The sequence below is a fragment of the Protopterus annectens genome, chromosome 1.part0 (genome assembly GCF_019279795.1).
Source record: "Protopterus annectens isolate FY-2018-M chromosome 1.part0, PAN1.0, whole genome shotgun sequence".
NCBI lineage: Eukaryota > Metazoa > Chordata > Ceratodontiformes > Protopteridae > Protopterus > Protopterus annectens.
In genome coordinates, this window is record NC_056725.1 from 558,394,057 (window position 1) to 558,410,606 (window position 16,550).

General features: G+C 43.2%; 1 protein-coding gene across 1 annotated transcript in view; it reads left to right on the forward strand.

Annotated features, from left to right (window-relative positions):
• The window catches only part of KCTD3 (potassium channel tetramerization domain containing 3), an 816,466-nt gene that overhangs the window by 595,868 nt on the left and 204,048 nt on the right, over positions 1–16,550 (forward strand). Inside the window, exon 15 of the mRNA XM_044061321.1 lies at positions 10,399–10,495. Coding sequence (XP_043917256.1) covers positions 10,399–10,495 — 97 coding nt within the window. The remainder of the gene's footprint in view (positions 1–10,398; positions 10,496–16,550) is intronic.

A 16,550-nucleotide genomic window follows, 5' to 3' on the forward strand; every position in this document is an offset into this window, starting at 1 on the left:
AGGTGAAAAAATCCAGTTTAAAAACATGCTTAGTCTGTACACTTAGATCACTATCCCAAATGTGGAGGTCTTTGGGTTCTAGCTTCTTCTGTTAATTTTCTGTACCTTACATGATCATAAGTCATAGGATCTAAAAGGGTAATCTGTCTAATTATCATGTATACCTTGCTCAATACCAGTCTTTTGGCCTTGCCTCCTCTTTGAAGCATTGTTGCTTATAGACATTTCTTTTAAAGTTGCCTGTAATTGCTCAAGATCATCTGGTGACATTTAGGTGGCTCTGTAACATGCTATAAGTTGGAATCTAATTTTGCCTTAAGTTGAAGTTCTAAGATCTCCAATTTGAGTTCTTTAGGTATCAGTGTAGATGGAATTTGGTTCCTGACAGATATGGAGAATCCACTACAGTATACACCGGACCCAGAGGCATGGTAGACACAAAGCACTGGGTGTGGCAGGAGTGCTTTCCTTACATTTAAACCATATTTTGATAACCGTAAAAACATGGATATGTTCCAGACACAGAAGCGCCTTGAAAAAAGGCAGATGTTAAGTTGTCTATCTCGCCTTCATTCTTGCTGGATGGGTTCGGAGCCGACCTCGGCTCCGACTCGGCCACTCTAAAAGCTCGAGAGTTGGTTCCACCGGCTCGAGGCTCCCCTTATATCCCACAATGCTAGGCGAGAGTTACCTCAGATCTCGTTTGCCGCTACAGCTTCGAGGTTGGTTGCTTCTACCTGTTACTGGTGAGTGTTAGCTTTTTCTTCTAAAAGTTACTCCTTTTTCCCCTTTTTAATTTAAATCTTTCTAAAACTAGTGTAGTTCATAGAACTTTATCCCCGACCCTAATTTTTCCCGTTTCTATACTAAAAGAACCGTTGGTTCTTCCTTTGGGCCTTTGGCCTTCCCTTCCCTAGGGAGTGTTTGTGTAGTTTTACTTTAATTTTTGTACTTAATTTTTAGTATTTCTACTAAAATTGTTATTTTTTGCTGACAGGGTATAACTTGTGTGTTTGGGTGTGTGTTTGTGTACACCTGTCAGTTAGGGATGTCAAAAGAAGCAAAGGTCTCCGGATTCAAGAAGTGTGATGCGTGCTGTCAGAAAATGTCTCTGACAGACGCTCACACTTCTTGTGTCTACTGTCTGGGGCCTTTGCACCTGCAGGACTCCTGTGCTGTGTGCCATGGCTTCAGCCCCAGGGTCCTGCAGGAAAGAAAAAACAAGTTGATTTTGAGAGGCTTGTTGAAGCCAGAGGATTCCCTGTCAGTTTCAACAGGGAAGCCCTCTAAGGCATCGAGGTCTTCGGCTCCGGCTTCTGAGCCGAGACCTCAGGTTGTTCAACCTTTGCCTTTATCGGCTCCAGCTGGAGCCGATAAGTCTCAGTCCACAGTTTCTGTGGCTTCCTCGGCTCCGGCCGGAGCCGAGGTTATCGAGGTTCCCGTGTCGGCTCCGACAAGACCTTCGGAGCCGACAACTAGAAAGAGATCTAGGTCACCTTCTATTGGCTCCGTTCATTCGGCTCCAGGATCTCCCCTGCTGTCTGAACGGAGCCAAAGGTCTCATTCCTCTAGGTCATCGAGGCTGTCCGATCATGACCTTCAGAGAGTGGTGAGTCGACTACTTAAGTCCGAGGCACTAGCCCAGATGCTTCAGAGCCCGACTCATCAGTCGGTGCCTGCCCCGGTCCATCAACTCTTTCCTCCTTCGACTCTTTTGAGTTCGGAGCCGGGTCGTGTCGGAACCGAGACTGTGATTGCCGGAGCCGAGACAATTGTCTTCGGCTCCCTCCCCGGCTCCGTTTTCTTCTTTGGGGGAATCTCGGCGCCGGGCTTCCCTCGTCGGCTCCGAGGGGTGAGTGGCATCGGACCCTTGTCCGACCCCCTCTCCTCTCGGTGCTTGGCGCTGGTGAGTTCGGCTCCGACATCGGCCTCGAGCCATCACTGTCGGTGCCGAGGGGTTCTTAGCTCCTCGGAGCGGGGACCTCTGGCTCTGCCTGACAGGGGTGCATTCGAGGTCATGCGGAGTGTGTTAGAGCCTGGCTCTACTCCACAGTCGGCTCCGTCAGCCCCTCCCTCTATGCTGCCTCAGGGTAAGTCGACTCACTCCCTCATCCCGGACCGCAGAGAGCCAGCTCCTCAGGAGCCCCTGTGGGGATTTCATCCTCTTCCGAGGCCTCTCCTGATTTGGCAGAAGAGCCCCCTCGGAAGAGGAAGTGCAAGAGGAAGCACATTGACTCACCTGAGTCTATCACGTCGGACACAGATCTGGATGATTCCGAGGGTTCCCCCCGTTCCCCTTCTGAAGATGTCTCATTTGCAGACATTCTGGAGATCCTGAAACAGAGGGGAAATTGGCCAGCCCTTAACCCTTCGGAGGACGAATCTGTGTATCTTGAGGCATTTGGCTCTCGTCCTTCCACCTCCTGGGTGTCCCCCCCCTTCGACCCCCTCATGCAGGTGGTTGCTAAGAAGGCATGGATGGCTCCTGATTCAGTGGACCCCACTCCCAGGAGACCCTCTAAATTCATCACAGCTCCATCAGACAAGCAATTTTTATCAAAAGGAGTTTCTGTGGATGCTATGGTGGTAGCTGCTGCCACAAAGAAGGAACTGGCTGATCCTTCAGTGCCTGTCCATCCACCTAATAAGGAATCTAGGTCCATGGATAGGTACGGGAAGCGGATGTTCTCCTCAGCGACATTTACCATGCGTTCGCTGAATTACCTGTGCCATTTCACTCGTCTTCAAAGGGACTTGATCAAAGAAGCGAGTGAAATGTTAAAGGATCCTACAGCTGCGGGTTTCCAAGATAAAATGAACACGCAGCTGACTACCCTTAATTCCATATCTAACTCCTCCATGCGCCTCCTCTCTTACGCGGCCGATGGAGCGAGCAGAGCCGCAGGGACAGGTGTAGCCTTACGTAGGCACGCCTGGATGCGGCTATGCAATTTTGCGGACCCTTTCAAGACGTCTTTCACGAACTCCCCTTTTGATGGATCATCTCTCTTTGGTCCTCAAGTGAAAGAAACCCTGACTAGGTGCGAGACTGATGGCAAGACCCTTTCTGCCGTCGGAGTCCGTTTTTCGACCCCTTCTAGGCCTTACCCCAAAGGCCAGAAGGGTGGGAAGATGTGGTTCCGTAAACAATCTCAAGGGACTTCGCCTGACGCACAGAGTCGTTTTCCTACCAGAGGCAGAGGTGGGAATAACAATGGTAGACGCCGCCCTAGGGGCAGGGGTCCGCAGAACCAGGGCAATCGGGAAGCCTTTCCTGACAAGCCCTTTCAGCATCCCTGAGGTGTTGCCCGACTGCCCATCTTCGGAGGCAGTCAAGATTGTCACTGTACCCAGAAGCCTGGCTATCCCTGACTCAAGACAAATGGGTACAGTCCATCATTTCCGAAGGCTATTCTATCCCCTTTCTTCGTTTTCCAAATCAGTCAAAAAAATCCCTTCCAGATGTTCCACCCGCTCAAAGGGATATAGCAGCTTTGGAAATTTCAAAACTGCTTGCAAAAAGAGCAATTCAGTCAGTGCCAGCAGACCAACAAGGATCCGGAATCTACTCAAGGTTCTTTTTAGTTACAAAGAAAACGGGACTGGAGACCGATTTTGGATCTCAGTGTCTTGAACAAATCAGTCAAGAAAACAAGATTTCGGATGGTCACGCTGCAATCCATTCTTCCCCTTTTGGGCAAAGGAAACTGGATGTGCTCTATAGACCTTCGGGATGCGTACTATCACATAAAAATGAACAGACGCTCCAGAAGATTCCTCCGCTTCAGGCTAGGAACCAGTCATTTTCAGTTCAGGGCCCTGCCCTTTGGTCTCACCACTGCCCCCCGGGTGTTTACCAAATGCATGGCAGTGGTAGCTTCTCACCTGAGACGACAAGGATTCCAGGTGTTTCCATATTTGGACGACTGGCTTCTCACAGCTCCCACCAAGCATCTCCTTCTGATGGCCAGAGATTATACTTTTCGCGTTTGTCAAAACTGGGTATTTCAATAAATTGCGAAAAGTCTGTTTTGTCGCCTTGTCGTACTATTACCTACATAGGCGCAAATTTAGATACTATAAACATGTCTGCAAGGCTAACGAACCAAAGGATATCAGACATTCACAAATTGGTGTCACTTCTTCTCAACAACAACAGAGTCAAAGCCAGGTTAGTTCTAAAGGTGTTGGGAATCATGGCAGCGCCATACCTCTCCTTCCATTGGCCAGATACCACATGCGGATCCTTCAGTGGATGCTTTTACCCAATGGTCATACCAGGAACTTCCAATGTCTCACACCATTATGATCACGCAAGCGTGCAAAAGCATCTCATGTGGTGGATGTCTTCCCCCCAGCTCCTGTCGGGAAGATCATTTGTTCCACCTCCTCCGGTTGCTACTCTGACAACGGATGCCTCCCTGATCGGGTGGGGGGGGCATTATCAGGGCAGGACAGTCCAGGGCACATGGCAACCAAACGAATGCCACTTGCACATAAATGTTCTGGAGATGAGAGCAGTGCTTTTAGCGTTGCAAGCCCTTCAAGACTCTCTTCCTTTGGGAACGATTGCAATCCAGACAGACAATATGTCTGTAGTGTGGTACATCAACAAACAAGGCGGAACCAGATCATACCCCCTGTGTCGAGAAGCACTCAGACTGTGGCAATGGGCGATTTCTTCTCAGCGTTTTCTGATAGCAACGCACATCCCCGGGAAGTCCAATCACATTGCGGACAAGTTGAGCAGAGCTATACTCATGCCTCACGAGTGGTCTCTGAAAGACTCTGTAGTGAGAGAAATCTTTCTCAAGTGGGGTCAGCCTTGCTGCGATCTTTTTGCTACTCCCCAAAACAGCAAGTGCAGAGAATATTTCACTCTATTCCCTTTACCAGGCCAACCCAGCAGGGACGCTCTAGTCCAAGTTTGGCCCCGGGGACTTCTGTATGCATTTCCTCCTTTCCCACTGATCTCTCAAGTAATACAGAAAGCTATCGCTCAGAAGGCCTCATTGATCCTCATTGCTCCTTACTGGCCTCGACAAGTGTGGTTCCCCTTTCTACATAGATTTCTTTTGGAGCGACCGTGGAATCTGGACCTAGTTCCAGATCTTTTGATCCACCAGTCGGGTCAGTTTCATCGCTCCCTCCCCTCTGAACCTCACTGCTTGGTTCCTCCAGTTCCAACCGTAGCCAGGCTTCCTCAATTATCTCACTCTGTTAGAGATATATTGATAGCTTCCCATAAATCTTCCACTCGAAAGATTTATTTGAGTAAGTGGAAACGCTTCTCATATTGGGCACAAGGAAAGGACATAGATCCTTTTACTGCTTCCATCCAACTAGTCCTTGATTTTCTAGCTGAACTCTTCCATGCAGGTTCATCTCCTTCTACTCTTAAGGTTCAATTGGCAGCTATTTCTAATTTCCATGTGGGCATTTCTGAATCTGCCCTAATGTCCCACAAACTTTGCAAAGCCTTTTTGAAAGGAGTTTTTCTTCTCAGACCTCCTATAAGAAATCCTCTTTCTCCTTGGGACCTAAATTTAGTTCTTGCTTCTTTGATTCTTTCTCCTTTCGAACCTGCAGCTTCATGTTCCTTGAAATTATTATCATGGAAAACTCTCTTTCTGGTGGCTATCACATCAGCTAGAAGAATTTCAGAACTTCAAGCACTCAGTTGTCGTTCTCCTTATCTTGTGTTCCATAAGGACAGAGTTTCCTTACGAACTAACCCGTCCTTTTTGCCTAAGGTGGTTTCAACCTCAAATATAAATCAAACCATTGACCTTCCTGTCTTTTTCCCAGAGTATTCAAATAGGTCTGAACAAAAATTACACTGCCTGGATGTTCATCGTCAATTAAGGTACTACTTGGATAGGACGAAACAATTCAGAAAATCTGATCAACTGTTTGTCTCCTATACGGAAAGCAGAAAGGGACTTTCAGTTTCAAAGGTATCATTATCCAGATGGCTAACATCTTTGATTTCCCTGGTATATGAAATTAGACAACAAAAATTGCCTAATAAACCTAAAGCCCATTCCACCAGAGCTTTGGCTACTTCTTTAGCCTTCCAAGACAGACTGCCTATTGACACCATTTGTGCAGCGGCTACTTGGGCTACTCCTCACACTTTTATTTCTCATTATAAGTTGGATTTAGCTTCCAGGCATAGAGCTAATTTTGGTTCCACTGTTCTCAGGAGTCTGTTCCGTTAGGCCACCCGGGACAAGGTGCTAGGGACGCGGTCCCATCCAGCAAGAATGAAGGCGAGATAGACAACTTAACATATAGAAGTTATGTTCTTACCATAACGTTCCATGTTAGTTGTCTTCTTCTCGCCTTCTTCTTGCGTCCCACCCTCCTTCCCCCTGGCCTGGACAGACCTAGAGGAGTTGTGATCGTGACCTCTCTTTCTACCACCTCTTTCTTAGTCATATGCTATTATGCATATTTCTTGGTTCAGGATGTAGGTCACCCTTTTTCTTCCTGTTGTTAGAGGTGGATTCTGTTTTACAGTTATACTGTTACTGTTATAAGCTGGGGTTAGCTTACAAACGAGATCTGAGGTAACTCTCGCCTAGCATTGTGGGATATAAGGGGAGCCTCGAGCCGGTGGAACCAACTCTCGAGCTTTTAGAGTGGCCGAGTCGGAGCCGAGGTTGGCTCCGAACCCATCCAGCAAGAAGGCGGCGAGAAGAAGACAACTAACATGGAACGTTATGGTAAGAACATAACTTCTATTTTTTTTGTTAAGACTCCTAGCATTGAGAAGAGCCACTTTTATGTTGTCTGAATTAGTTATCTTAATGTTATCTAATTTAGGATGTGATGGATTTGCTAAGTTGAGATATTCATTAGATGAACTTTGTGTGAAAATGGCACTATGTAACAGAAAAGGCTTTTGCCAGTGTAAGGAAACCCTTGAACAACAGATGCAGCCCCTCCTTCATAAAACAAGTATACATATATATATATATATATATATATATATATATATATATATATATAGGGACTCCCTGAATGACATTAGCCATTTAGTCAATGTTAAAGCCAATTATATTCTGTATGTGCCTAGACCTTATCAAAGGAAAGAAGGATTCCAATCGGAACCAGAATCCCACCTGCGTCTGACATTTGCATTACAATTTTCTGCATGTCTGTCTGCTTATCCTATAAGGGTCCATGTTGTTCGCTCCCACATGGGCTGCTAACATGTCTTCATTCTTGATAGTCAAATGCAGCCTCCTGCACGGGAAACGTTGCACGGCACCAATAAATGTCCATAAGCACAAAAAAACAAAACGGAGCCAGCAATCTAGAAATAAATCCAGTACAAATAAAATCCATCCTCTTTAGTAAAAAGAGATTATAGCATACACATCACATCCATCACATACATCAGACCGGTTTCAGCTGGCAAAAAGCACAGCCTGCTTCAGTGAAAAAACATGAATGAGAAATATGACAGTTTAAATAAACAATAGCTTACATCTCATTGGTCCACTCAAAAGTTCTCATTTAATCCAGGTGAAAACAAAGCACCTAGTTTGGTAATCCATTTCTTTTCTTTAGTATCCAAGATAGTGTGCCAGCCAGTCTTGTTCAATTTATTGTCCCTGATCATATCTTTAATGATAAAGGAAAATTTATCAGTATTATGTTTTAAAGTATGTTTGAACAGTGCACTATTGGTTTTCTTGGTTCTAATATTACTTATATGCTCTGAAATATGTAATTTCAAGGGTCTCGATGTCTGGCCAACATAGAAAGACCCACAATTACATGTGGCCAAATAAATAAGCCACTCACTACTACAGTTTGCAAAGAACCGAATTTCATAAACCTTAGAGGAATTCCTACTTGTGAATTGTTTAATCTAAACTGTCTGCCGTCAGGATCCGCTTCTCCTCCCCTCAATGATCCTTTTCTAAGAATCAGCGAGGGGATAAGAAGATGTGGTTCAGGAAGTCTCAGGCGTTTTCCCGGGACACTCAGGACTACGACTTTGTTGGCTTCTAAACTTTGCAAGACCTTCCTTAAGAATACCTTTCTTCTGAGATCCCCAGTGAAGGATTCTACGCCTCCATGGGAACATACATTAGTGTTTCAGGCCGTAGTAGTCCCCCCCCCCCCCCCCCTTGAACCTGCAGCTTCGATAGATTTACAGTTTCTGTCTTGGAAGACTGCATTTTTAGCTGCCATCACTTCGACCAGAAGAGTGTCAGAACTTCAGGCACTATCAGTCAAGGTTCCTTATATGATTTTTCATAAGGATAGAGTGTCTTTGCATACTAACCCATCCTTTCTTCCCAAGGTAGCATCAGAAGTCAATATTAGTCAGATGATCAAATCTCCCAGTCTTCTTTCCAAATTTTCAAAATAAGGGAGAATACAAATTACACTTGTTGAGGCCCATCAGAAGCCAATATTAGTCAGATGATCAAATCTCCCAGTCTTCTTTCCAAATTTTCAAAATAAGGGAGAATACAAATTACACTTGTTGAGGCCCGCGGTGGTGGTGCTGCGGTAGTGTTGTCGCCTCACAGTAAGACGCTGTCTGGTTCGATTCTCAGCTAGAGTGTCTTCTGCATGGAGACATGCGTGAATGGGCGTACCTTTGTTGAAGGTTGTGCGTCAGGGCTGGTAACCCGGCACATAAAAATCAACTACCAATCATTAGCAGACCGGAGTTCCGCTGTGGCGACCCCTAACCGGGAAAAGCCGAAAGACACAACAACAAATTACACTTGTTGGATGTACATAGATAGTTACGATTCTATTTGCACAGGACAAAAGCCTTTTGTAAATCTGACCAACTTTTCATTTCTTACTCAAAACCCTTTTTAGGGAAACCAATCTCCAAAGTTACTATTGCCCGCTGCATTTTCCATTGTATTATTCGGTCGTTTTCTGTCAGAGGAATTTCCCTGCCAGGTCTGGTAAAAGCTCATTCTACCAGATCTATGGCTACTTCAGCGGCCTTTTGGTCCATAGTGTCGTTGGATGACATCTGTTCTGCAGCTACTTGGTCCTCATCTCATACCTTCATTTCACATTACAAACTGGACAGCGTATCCAGGAACAGGGCATCCTTTGGAATATTCTGTCATAAGGGCCTCCCAAGTGTATAGTAGCTGGGAACTCTGTCCCACAGGTTGAAGATCAAATGAAGTCATCTACTTCAGATAAAGAAGTTATGTACTCAACGTAACTTCCATCTGAGTAGCTGGACTTCATTTGTCTTCAACCATCCCTTCCTCCTTCCCCCCTGACCTTGTCTTATTTGTTTGGGGATAATATAGATGTAGAATTTGGACACCTTCAAGGTGTCTTTTGTCCTGCTCATTCTTTTGAGAGGCTTTTTCTGATGGTGAGAAGGTCTTGTTGGGTCTGTTGTAACAGGTTGGGCAGCAAACTTGATCTGAAGGGAGGAAGGAGACAGGGGCATTATGGGTAAGGAGAGGAGCTTTGAGCTTAGATCAGATGCTGGGTATGTGGCTGAGTCGAATCCGATATGGATCCGTAACCCACAGGTTGAAGACAAGTCCAGCTATTCAGATGGAACATTATAGTGAGTACATAACTTTGTTTTTCATAGGCATCCTGGAGAAGTTCACATCAAATTTTAGTGGAACTATCCTTATTTGGGGCTGGACTTATTGTACTTTTAGAACATGTTTCTGTTTTTAATACTGTACTAGTTGTTCATTTTGATTATTTTTTCAGTTAACAAGTACGTTTTCTGTGTATATTTTAGTTGAGTGAACATTTTTTCCTAAAATTGTTTTCAATTTGTAACAAAAGCAACAAAAAAAAAAAAGCGCAGTGGGTCAGTTTTAGGATCTCTTCCTCACAGTTTCTTGGTCATTGGTTCATTCCTGCATGTCTAAACCCAATCTGTGTAGAGTTTTACACATTCTTCTCTCATGTCTGCATGATTTTTGCAGGCGCTCCAGTTTCCTGTCAACTCCCCAAAGCATGCTGATTGATTCAGTAATTGGCTACACTATAATTGTCTGTGTGTGTGTAAATTATTTATCCTGCCCCTGTGGTTGGTGACTGAAAAGGGTGGATTGGTAGGCCACGTACTCATTTAAATGATTAAATAAATAAAAACAAATGTTAAACAAGCATGTTTTCATCCTTTTGTTGTATGCCCTGGATGTTCCTAAAAAAAGGTCCTTCCTGAATGTTGGCAAAAATGATAGCATGATTTCCAGCTGGCTATATGGGATTTGTATGACTTGTATCTGTTTCCCAAATGATCCATTAATGTCGTTTCCTTTTGTGTATGACTGTATATGGAAACTGGTTATTTTTGAAGTATGATTGAATTATTTAATTTAATTTGTCATAAAGTTTATATCATTGTTGGTTTTCTTTTAACTTTAGGACCTTTTGGAGAAAGAGATGATCAGCAAGTTTTCATCCAGAAAGTCGTGCCGATAACCAACAAACTATATGTTAGGCTTTCTTCTACTGGCAAAAGGTAATCTGGAACAATGTATTTGTTAATGTCTTTCATTCACTTACAGCCATTTTCGTCTTGAATCTAGTTAAGAGTTAGCACGTTTATCTTTTTTCCATTTTTCATAAAAATTGATAGTGTCCTTTGTGAAATTGTTTTGTTGTAACCTCTGTTCATGTGTTCATTGGCCTCCATGGTGTGATTGTCCAGACAACAAACATGTCTTTATTCTCTTCTTGAACCTTTAGTACTATATGTAAGTTGCACATTCCTCTAGGACTTTCATCAACTATGCTCATTTTTAAACTGACTTACTCACATGCATGTTTTTGAATTCATAATTTCCCCTTCTTTAAAATAAGTATGACGTATGTGCCCTAAACATCAACTGTATCATTTTTTTTTTAATGCAAAGTCCTTGTTTCTCCAATCTGTAGCTTCTTGGAAGGGTGGCGTCTTGCAACTTTGTTAAAGACTTGAACAGTTAATGACAATGTTCAGCAATGCGGATCTTAAGCTCTAACATCAATATCAGAGACCCCACATGGTGTTTTTTCTTCATAAAAATTGGATTAGCCTCACAAACAAAAGCACATTTCAAAAACATAAAAGAACTGTAATACATTTGCTTAATTAAAATTTAAAATAGATCCGTTATAAAATTTGATATTATGCTGATTTAAAGAGTAACTTGCTAACCAGCATACATTATAACATAACTTAGTGCTTGTTTTCCTTAAGACAGCAGATAATGTTTTCAGAGATAGCAAACTGACGAATTCTGCATTTCATTCTAATTGTTTGAGAACAGAATTTCACCCAGCAGTCTTAGTGTTGACATATAGGCACATTTCATCTCATACGTTTTGTCGTTGTGCATTAGAAGTAAGCATTCTGTTTGTGTGTCCAGTAACATATGTTGTACCTATTTGTAATATGCACATCAATGGTCTGTTCGCTTCACTAAATGTTAATAACTAAAGAAAATTTATGAATCTGAAAACAAAGAACTGCCTTGCACACTACTTCCTCACATCTTAATAAAGACTGGGCATAGTGCTATAAAAATATTTAACTATAAACAAGGGAGTTACATTTCAGCAAAACACAATGCATAGTACTTGCCTGACATTGTAAAATAGTTATTTTTCAAGTGAGATGAGTGCAGTTTATAGGTTCATAGGTTGGTACTAGGCTATCAGCCCTAGGGCCTATACAAGCCTAGCCATAACAATTCCCTGGCTATTTCTTCCCACACTATTTACTTCCCTGGACCCCTGTCTAGCAGGGCGACTGACATGATCCCCGGGATGAATTTCCTTTCTCCCATCCAATCGTCAAGGTTCCTTTTGAAGAGGGCCAAAGAGGCACTCTGCTTGACATGTATGGGCAATCTATTCCAAAGTCTGGGGAGTCTCTGGGTCTTTTTTTTAAGCCTAGCCAATTATTCCTTGTGAGACTCGAACCCTGCACCTTGTGTTTGTAAGGCAAACACCTTAACCATTAGGCCACCCTCCCGGTGTATTAAAAGGTTGCTCCTTCCCAGGGAGCCACACACACACACAGTTGGGCAAGTGCAGGATTCAAACCCCTACCTAACTATATTATGATACTACAGCAGTATGCATTTACACGACATGCTATGCACATAAATATTTAAGAGCTGCACTTTGCAGGCTTGAACTAAAGCTGATTGTTCACAGCGGCTTTTACCTTAAACTATCTTTTCTCTTGTGATAAACCTTTCCCCACCCTAACATGTCAGGCTGGACGCATAGGTTCATAGGTAGGTACTAGGCTATTGGCCCTAGGGGCCTATACAAGCCTAGCCAAAAAGATACCCTGGCTTTCGCCACCCAAGAAAATTATTTTCCTGTGCCCCTGTCAAGCAGAACCACAGAAGTGATCCCCGGGGTGAATTTCCTATTACACATCCAATCCTCAAGATTTTTCTTGAAGAGTGCTAATGAGGAGCTCTGTTTGACATAGATATGTAGTCTGTTCCAGAGTGTGGGAAATCTCTGAGACAGGAATCTATCCCTCCGGCATGTTCTGTTTATTGTGGTGACAAGGTTTAGGTCCCTAGAGCGTATAGCTCAGAGGGATTGGGATTTCTTTAAGTGGAGCATGTCCAACAGCTCTGGATTTGACATAGCTTTGTATGTTAGGCAGAGATTGCCTCTGAGTAGGCGATATGCGACGGAGTAAAGCTGGAGTTTTTTTGAGACCGTCTGCGTAAGGCATCTGTTTGAGGCCAGTAATCCTCTTTATTGTAGCTGTCTTGAGGTACATACCAAAAGGGCATTGTACTCTATAATGGGTCTAATGAGTGATGAGTAGAGGGGAACAGTGACCTCTTTTTTTTTTTCTGGATGAGAAACCTTTTGTGATGAGGTGTGCCACGTAGAAGGATTTCCTGACCACTGTGGCGATGTGATTATCAAAGGAGAAGCTACTGTCCACCTGTGTCCCAAGGTCTCTTATCACACTTTCGCTGTTAAGTAGACTTCCACCTATGTGGTAGTTCACGGGTACAGAGTTTTTACCAAAGGGGATGACAATGCACTTTTTGGCATTGAGCTTGAAAACCATGGCTTTGACACCAGGCATCTGTCTCAGTGAGGCCCTTTTGTAGGATGTCCACATTGTTAGGAGTTTCAATTATGGCTACTAGTTTGCAGTCATCTGCGAATTTAGTTAGCCAAAGACCTTCTGTGTTAGCCTGTATTTCAGAGAAGTAGATACCAAACAGGTGAGGACCCAGGACTGAACCCTGTGGTACTCCACTTGTCACTGGTCTGAAGTCTGATTTGGAGTCTGCTACTTTCACAGTGTGGGTTCTGTCAGTAAGACAGTTGGCAACCCATCTTGTGACATAGGGATTTATACCTAGTTTAGTGAGTTTATCTATAATTCCAGAGTGATGGATGGTGTTGAACGCCTTGGCGAGATCTAGATAGGCTGTGTGAACTACCTTACCCTCATCTATGGCTTTGGTGACTACTTCAAAGAAGTCTGTCAGGTTTAGGAGACATGATCTGCCTTTTACAAACCCGAACTGTGTGGAGTCCAGAGTTTGAAGATCTCCAATGTCTTTGTTTATGAGTTCTATGATGATACGTTCCATAGCCTTGCAGACCAGGCTCATCAGGCTAATGGGGCAGTAGTTCCCGGGGTCTGCTGTGCCCCCCCCCCCCTTTGTGGAGTGAGATAACCATAGCGGTGCGCCATTCAATGGGCACATAGCCTGAGGTGAGGCTATGATTGAACATGGTACTTAGGTGGGGGGGGCCAGTTCATTCTGTAGTTCATGTAGAAGGCAGCCTGGGATGTTGTCAGGTCCCATGGATGCTGTGTTCTTGGCTTTGGAGAGTAAGGTTTTACCTGTGCAGCCGTGATTACAGGAACTTTGCATTCTTCCCTTATAAAGATGGGCCCTTTAGGGGGTGAAAGGGGGGGGGTAAAGTTAGCACTGAACCTATCTGCCAGGATGTTGGCAATATCAGTTGGTTCTGTATATTTAGTGTTGTGCTCTAACTCAGAGCAGATCTGAGTGTTGCCATTGAGATTCTTGACATAGCTATAGGATGCTTTGTGGTTGTCCTTAGAATCAGTGGCAATTTTGTTTTCATAACTAGCTTTGGAGGATTTTGAGGGATCTCAGCTTCTTACTGAGGCTGACCAGGGAGTTCCTCCAATCATGGGATTTTACTCTTTTTTGCAACAGTTTCTTTCTTCTGTTGTAGAGTTTTTTTATGGCATAAGACCACCAAATTGGCTTCCTTTTTTTGGAGGATAGCATCTTGGTTCTGTTAGGGATAGATCGATCCATGCACTCCTGTAAGTGCTTATAAAGTGCATTTGTGTAGGATTCAGCAGTCGTACCTCTATTGTCCATCTGCATGGGTGTTGTGAAGTTTGCCACTTCTGTCTTAAGAGGGGTGAAATTGGCTTTGTAGAAATTTTTTACGGTTGTTTTCCTAATGGGGGGGTGGGAGCGGGATGTGGATGTCTAGGGTGATTAGCTTGTGGTCGGATCTGACCAACGAGGAGCTAACCTCTGGTGTGGAACACCGGTCACCCATGTTGGTGATGACCAGGTCTAGGATATTGCTGCCCCTGATGGGGGTGTGGATAAGTTGATCCAAGGCGTTGGAATTGATGATTTCCATAAAACGTTGAGCATAAGAGTTGGTACATGAGTAGTTTTCCCAGTTAGTGGTAGGGTAGTTGAAATCACCCATTATTAGGGTGTTGGATTGTACCTTAATGTTTTCCAGTGTATCAAAAAAAGAGGAGTGGGAATCCTGGGGCATGGTGGGGGGTCTGTAGCAAGCTACAATCTGGATTGCGGTTTTGCCCAGAGTTAGTTGAACTTGGATAATCTTGGATGCATTATGCTGAGCAACTAGCTTGGAGGTGTGGATATCCTTAATGAATATGGACATGCCTCCAATTTTAGTGTTTCGGTCCGGGTTTGGTGGCCGAAAGGTGTGGTACGAATTATAGCCTGGTAATGCAAGGGGTGCTCTCTGGAGCTTTGAACCAGGTCTCCGTCACTGCACAGATGTCAGTGTTCTCCATTATAAGGAGTGCCTCGAGTGAGTGCATTTTGAGGTTTAGACTTTTAGCATTGAGTAGCATTATCCTCAGATTTTGCTTGCTTGTACTTGTTACGGTGGTGAATTTGTCATTTGAACCTTTCCTAAAAAAGGCACTATAGGGGTGGCAAGAGCCTTTGCCAGTATCCGGAATCCCAAGGGCTTATATGATAGAATGTAGTTCTCATCTAACCTGATATTACTAAAGCTTTGTGTCAGTAAAATGTACACCTGGTTTACTGGTATGTGTTTTATCATCCAACATATTTATAACATGACATGAGCGAAATGTTATAATGGTCCTTCAAGCTGTAGTCATTTACTACATTACAGATGCTTGAAAGAGGCACAGCCATTGTGCCCTTGTTATCAAAACTGAGGTGGGTGATTCCATGAAAACCAGAGTGCACAGGTTAGGAATTTTCTTACTGAGAACTTGAAATAATAGAAAAGTAGCATGGTCCTGTAAAAGTTTAACACAATCACATTTCCAAAATTGTTACTGCAAAAAGTGCATTCTTTTTGCATTTTATTTTGTTGATAAAGATGGCGCATGAAATTTTTATTGGAGCTGAAAACTCTTTGTCATGACATCATGAAAGACTGAACCCACAAAGCATGACTACTGAAATTAGTGCATAGGCTATTATATTTCCCTTCACTGTGCCTCAGAATGAGTTTTTTACTGCCTAGAAAGACAATTTGTCAACTAGGTATTGCACATGGGAACATTTTATGCTGAAAATTAACATATGTAATGCTGTAAGAATGAAATCATAAGAAAGCTGCTCTTCTAAAGAAGTAAAAAAGTTTTGCTTAGCCAGAATGTTTTGCAGATGTGTTTAAATTATTGCCCAGTACCTACCACGACATCCTTTCGTAGATGTGTTGTATAGAAAAACTGAGTTAACAGTGAAATTTAAAAAAAATCAGACACTGTGGTCATTTATTTTTCAAAATCACTAGCAAATGTATCATGAGGAGAATAATTAAAAATGAGTAATTGTGAAACAAAGATGCTTTAGAAAGTGAGCAATACACTTTTAAGTTCAGTAACATCTTACAGGGTACATATAACTGTGTATAACTGGGATGGTCCCCAATAAAACAATGTGTTGAGCTACCTGATTCAGTAAAATGGTTTCTTGATCACTGTTGAGATTAAAATTGCAGATTTTACTCTGGCTTGATTTCTTCAGTGTCATTATTTTTATAAATATTTTTCTAATCACTTACAGTAATGGGTATTGTTTATGTTTTCCACATACCTTGACTGATGGTATTCCAGCCTGCATTCTTAGATTTTTAGCTGTAAATATTCCAAAGGGAGCCATTCAGAATATTGTGTCTATTTTTAAGTATTGATGTGAGGCAAATGTCACTTCACTCACTTGCATTATTTGCAAGAAATAATTCAAAGTTAAAATACTGTATTTCTCACTTAGTAATTTGTTTCCTCTCCTCCACCCCCCCAC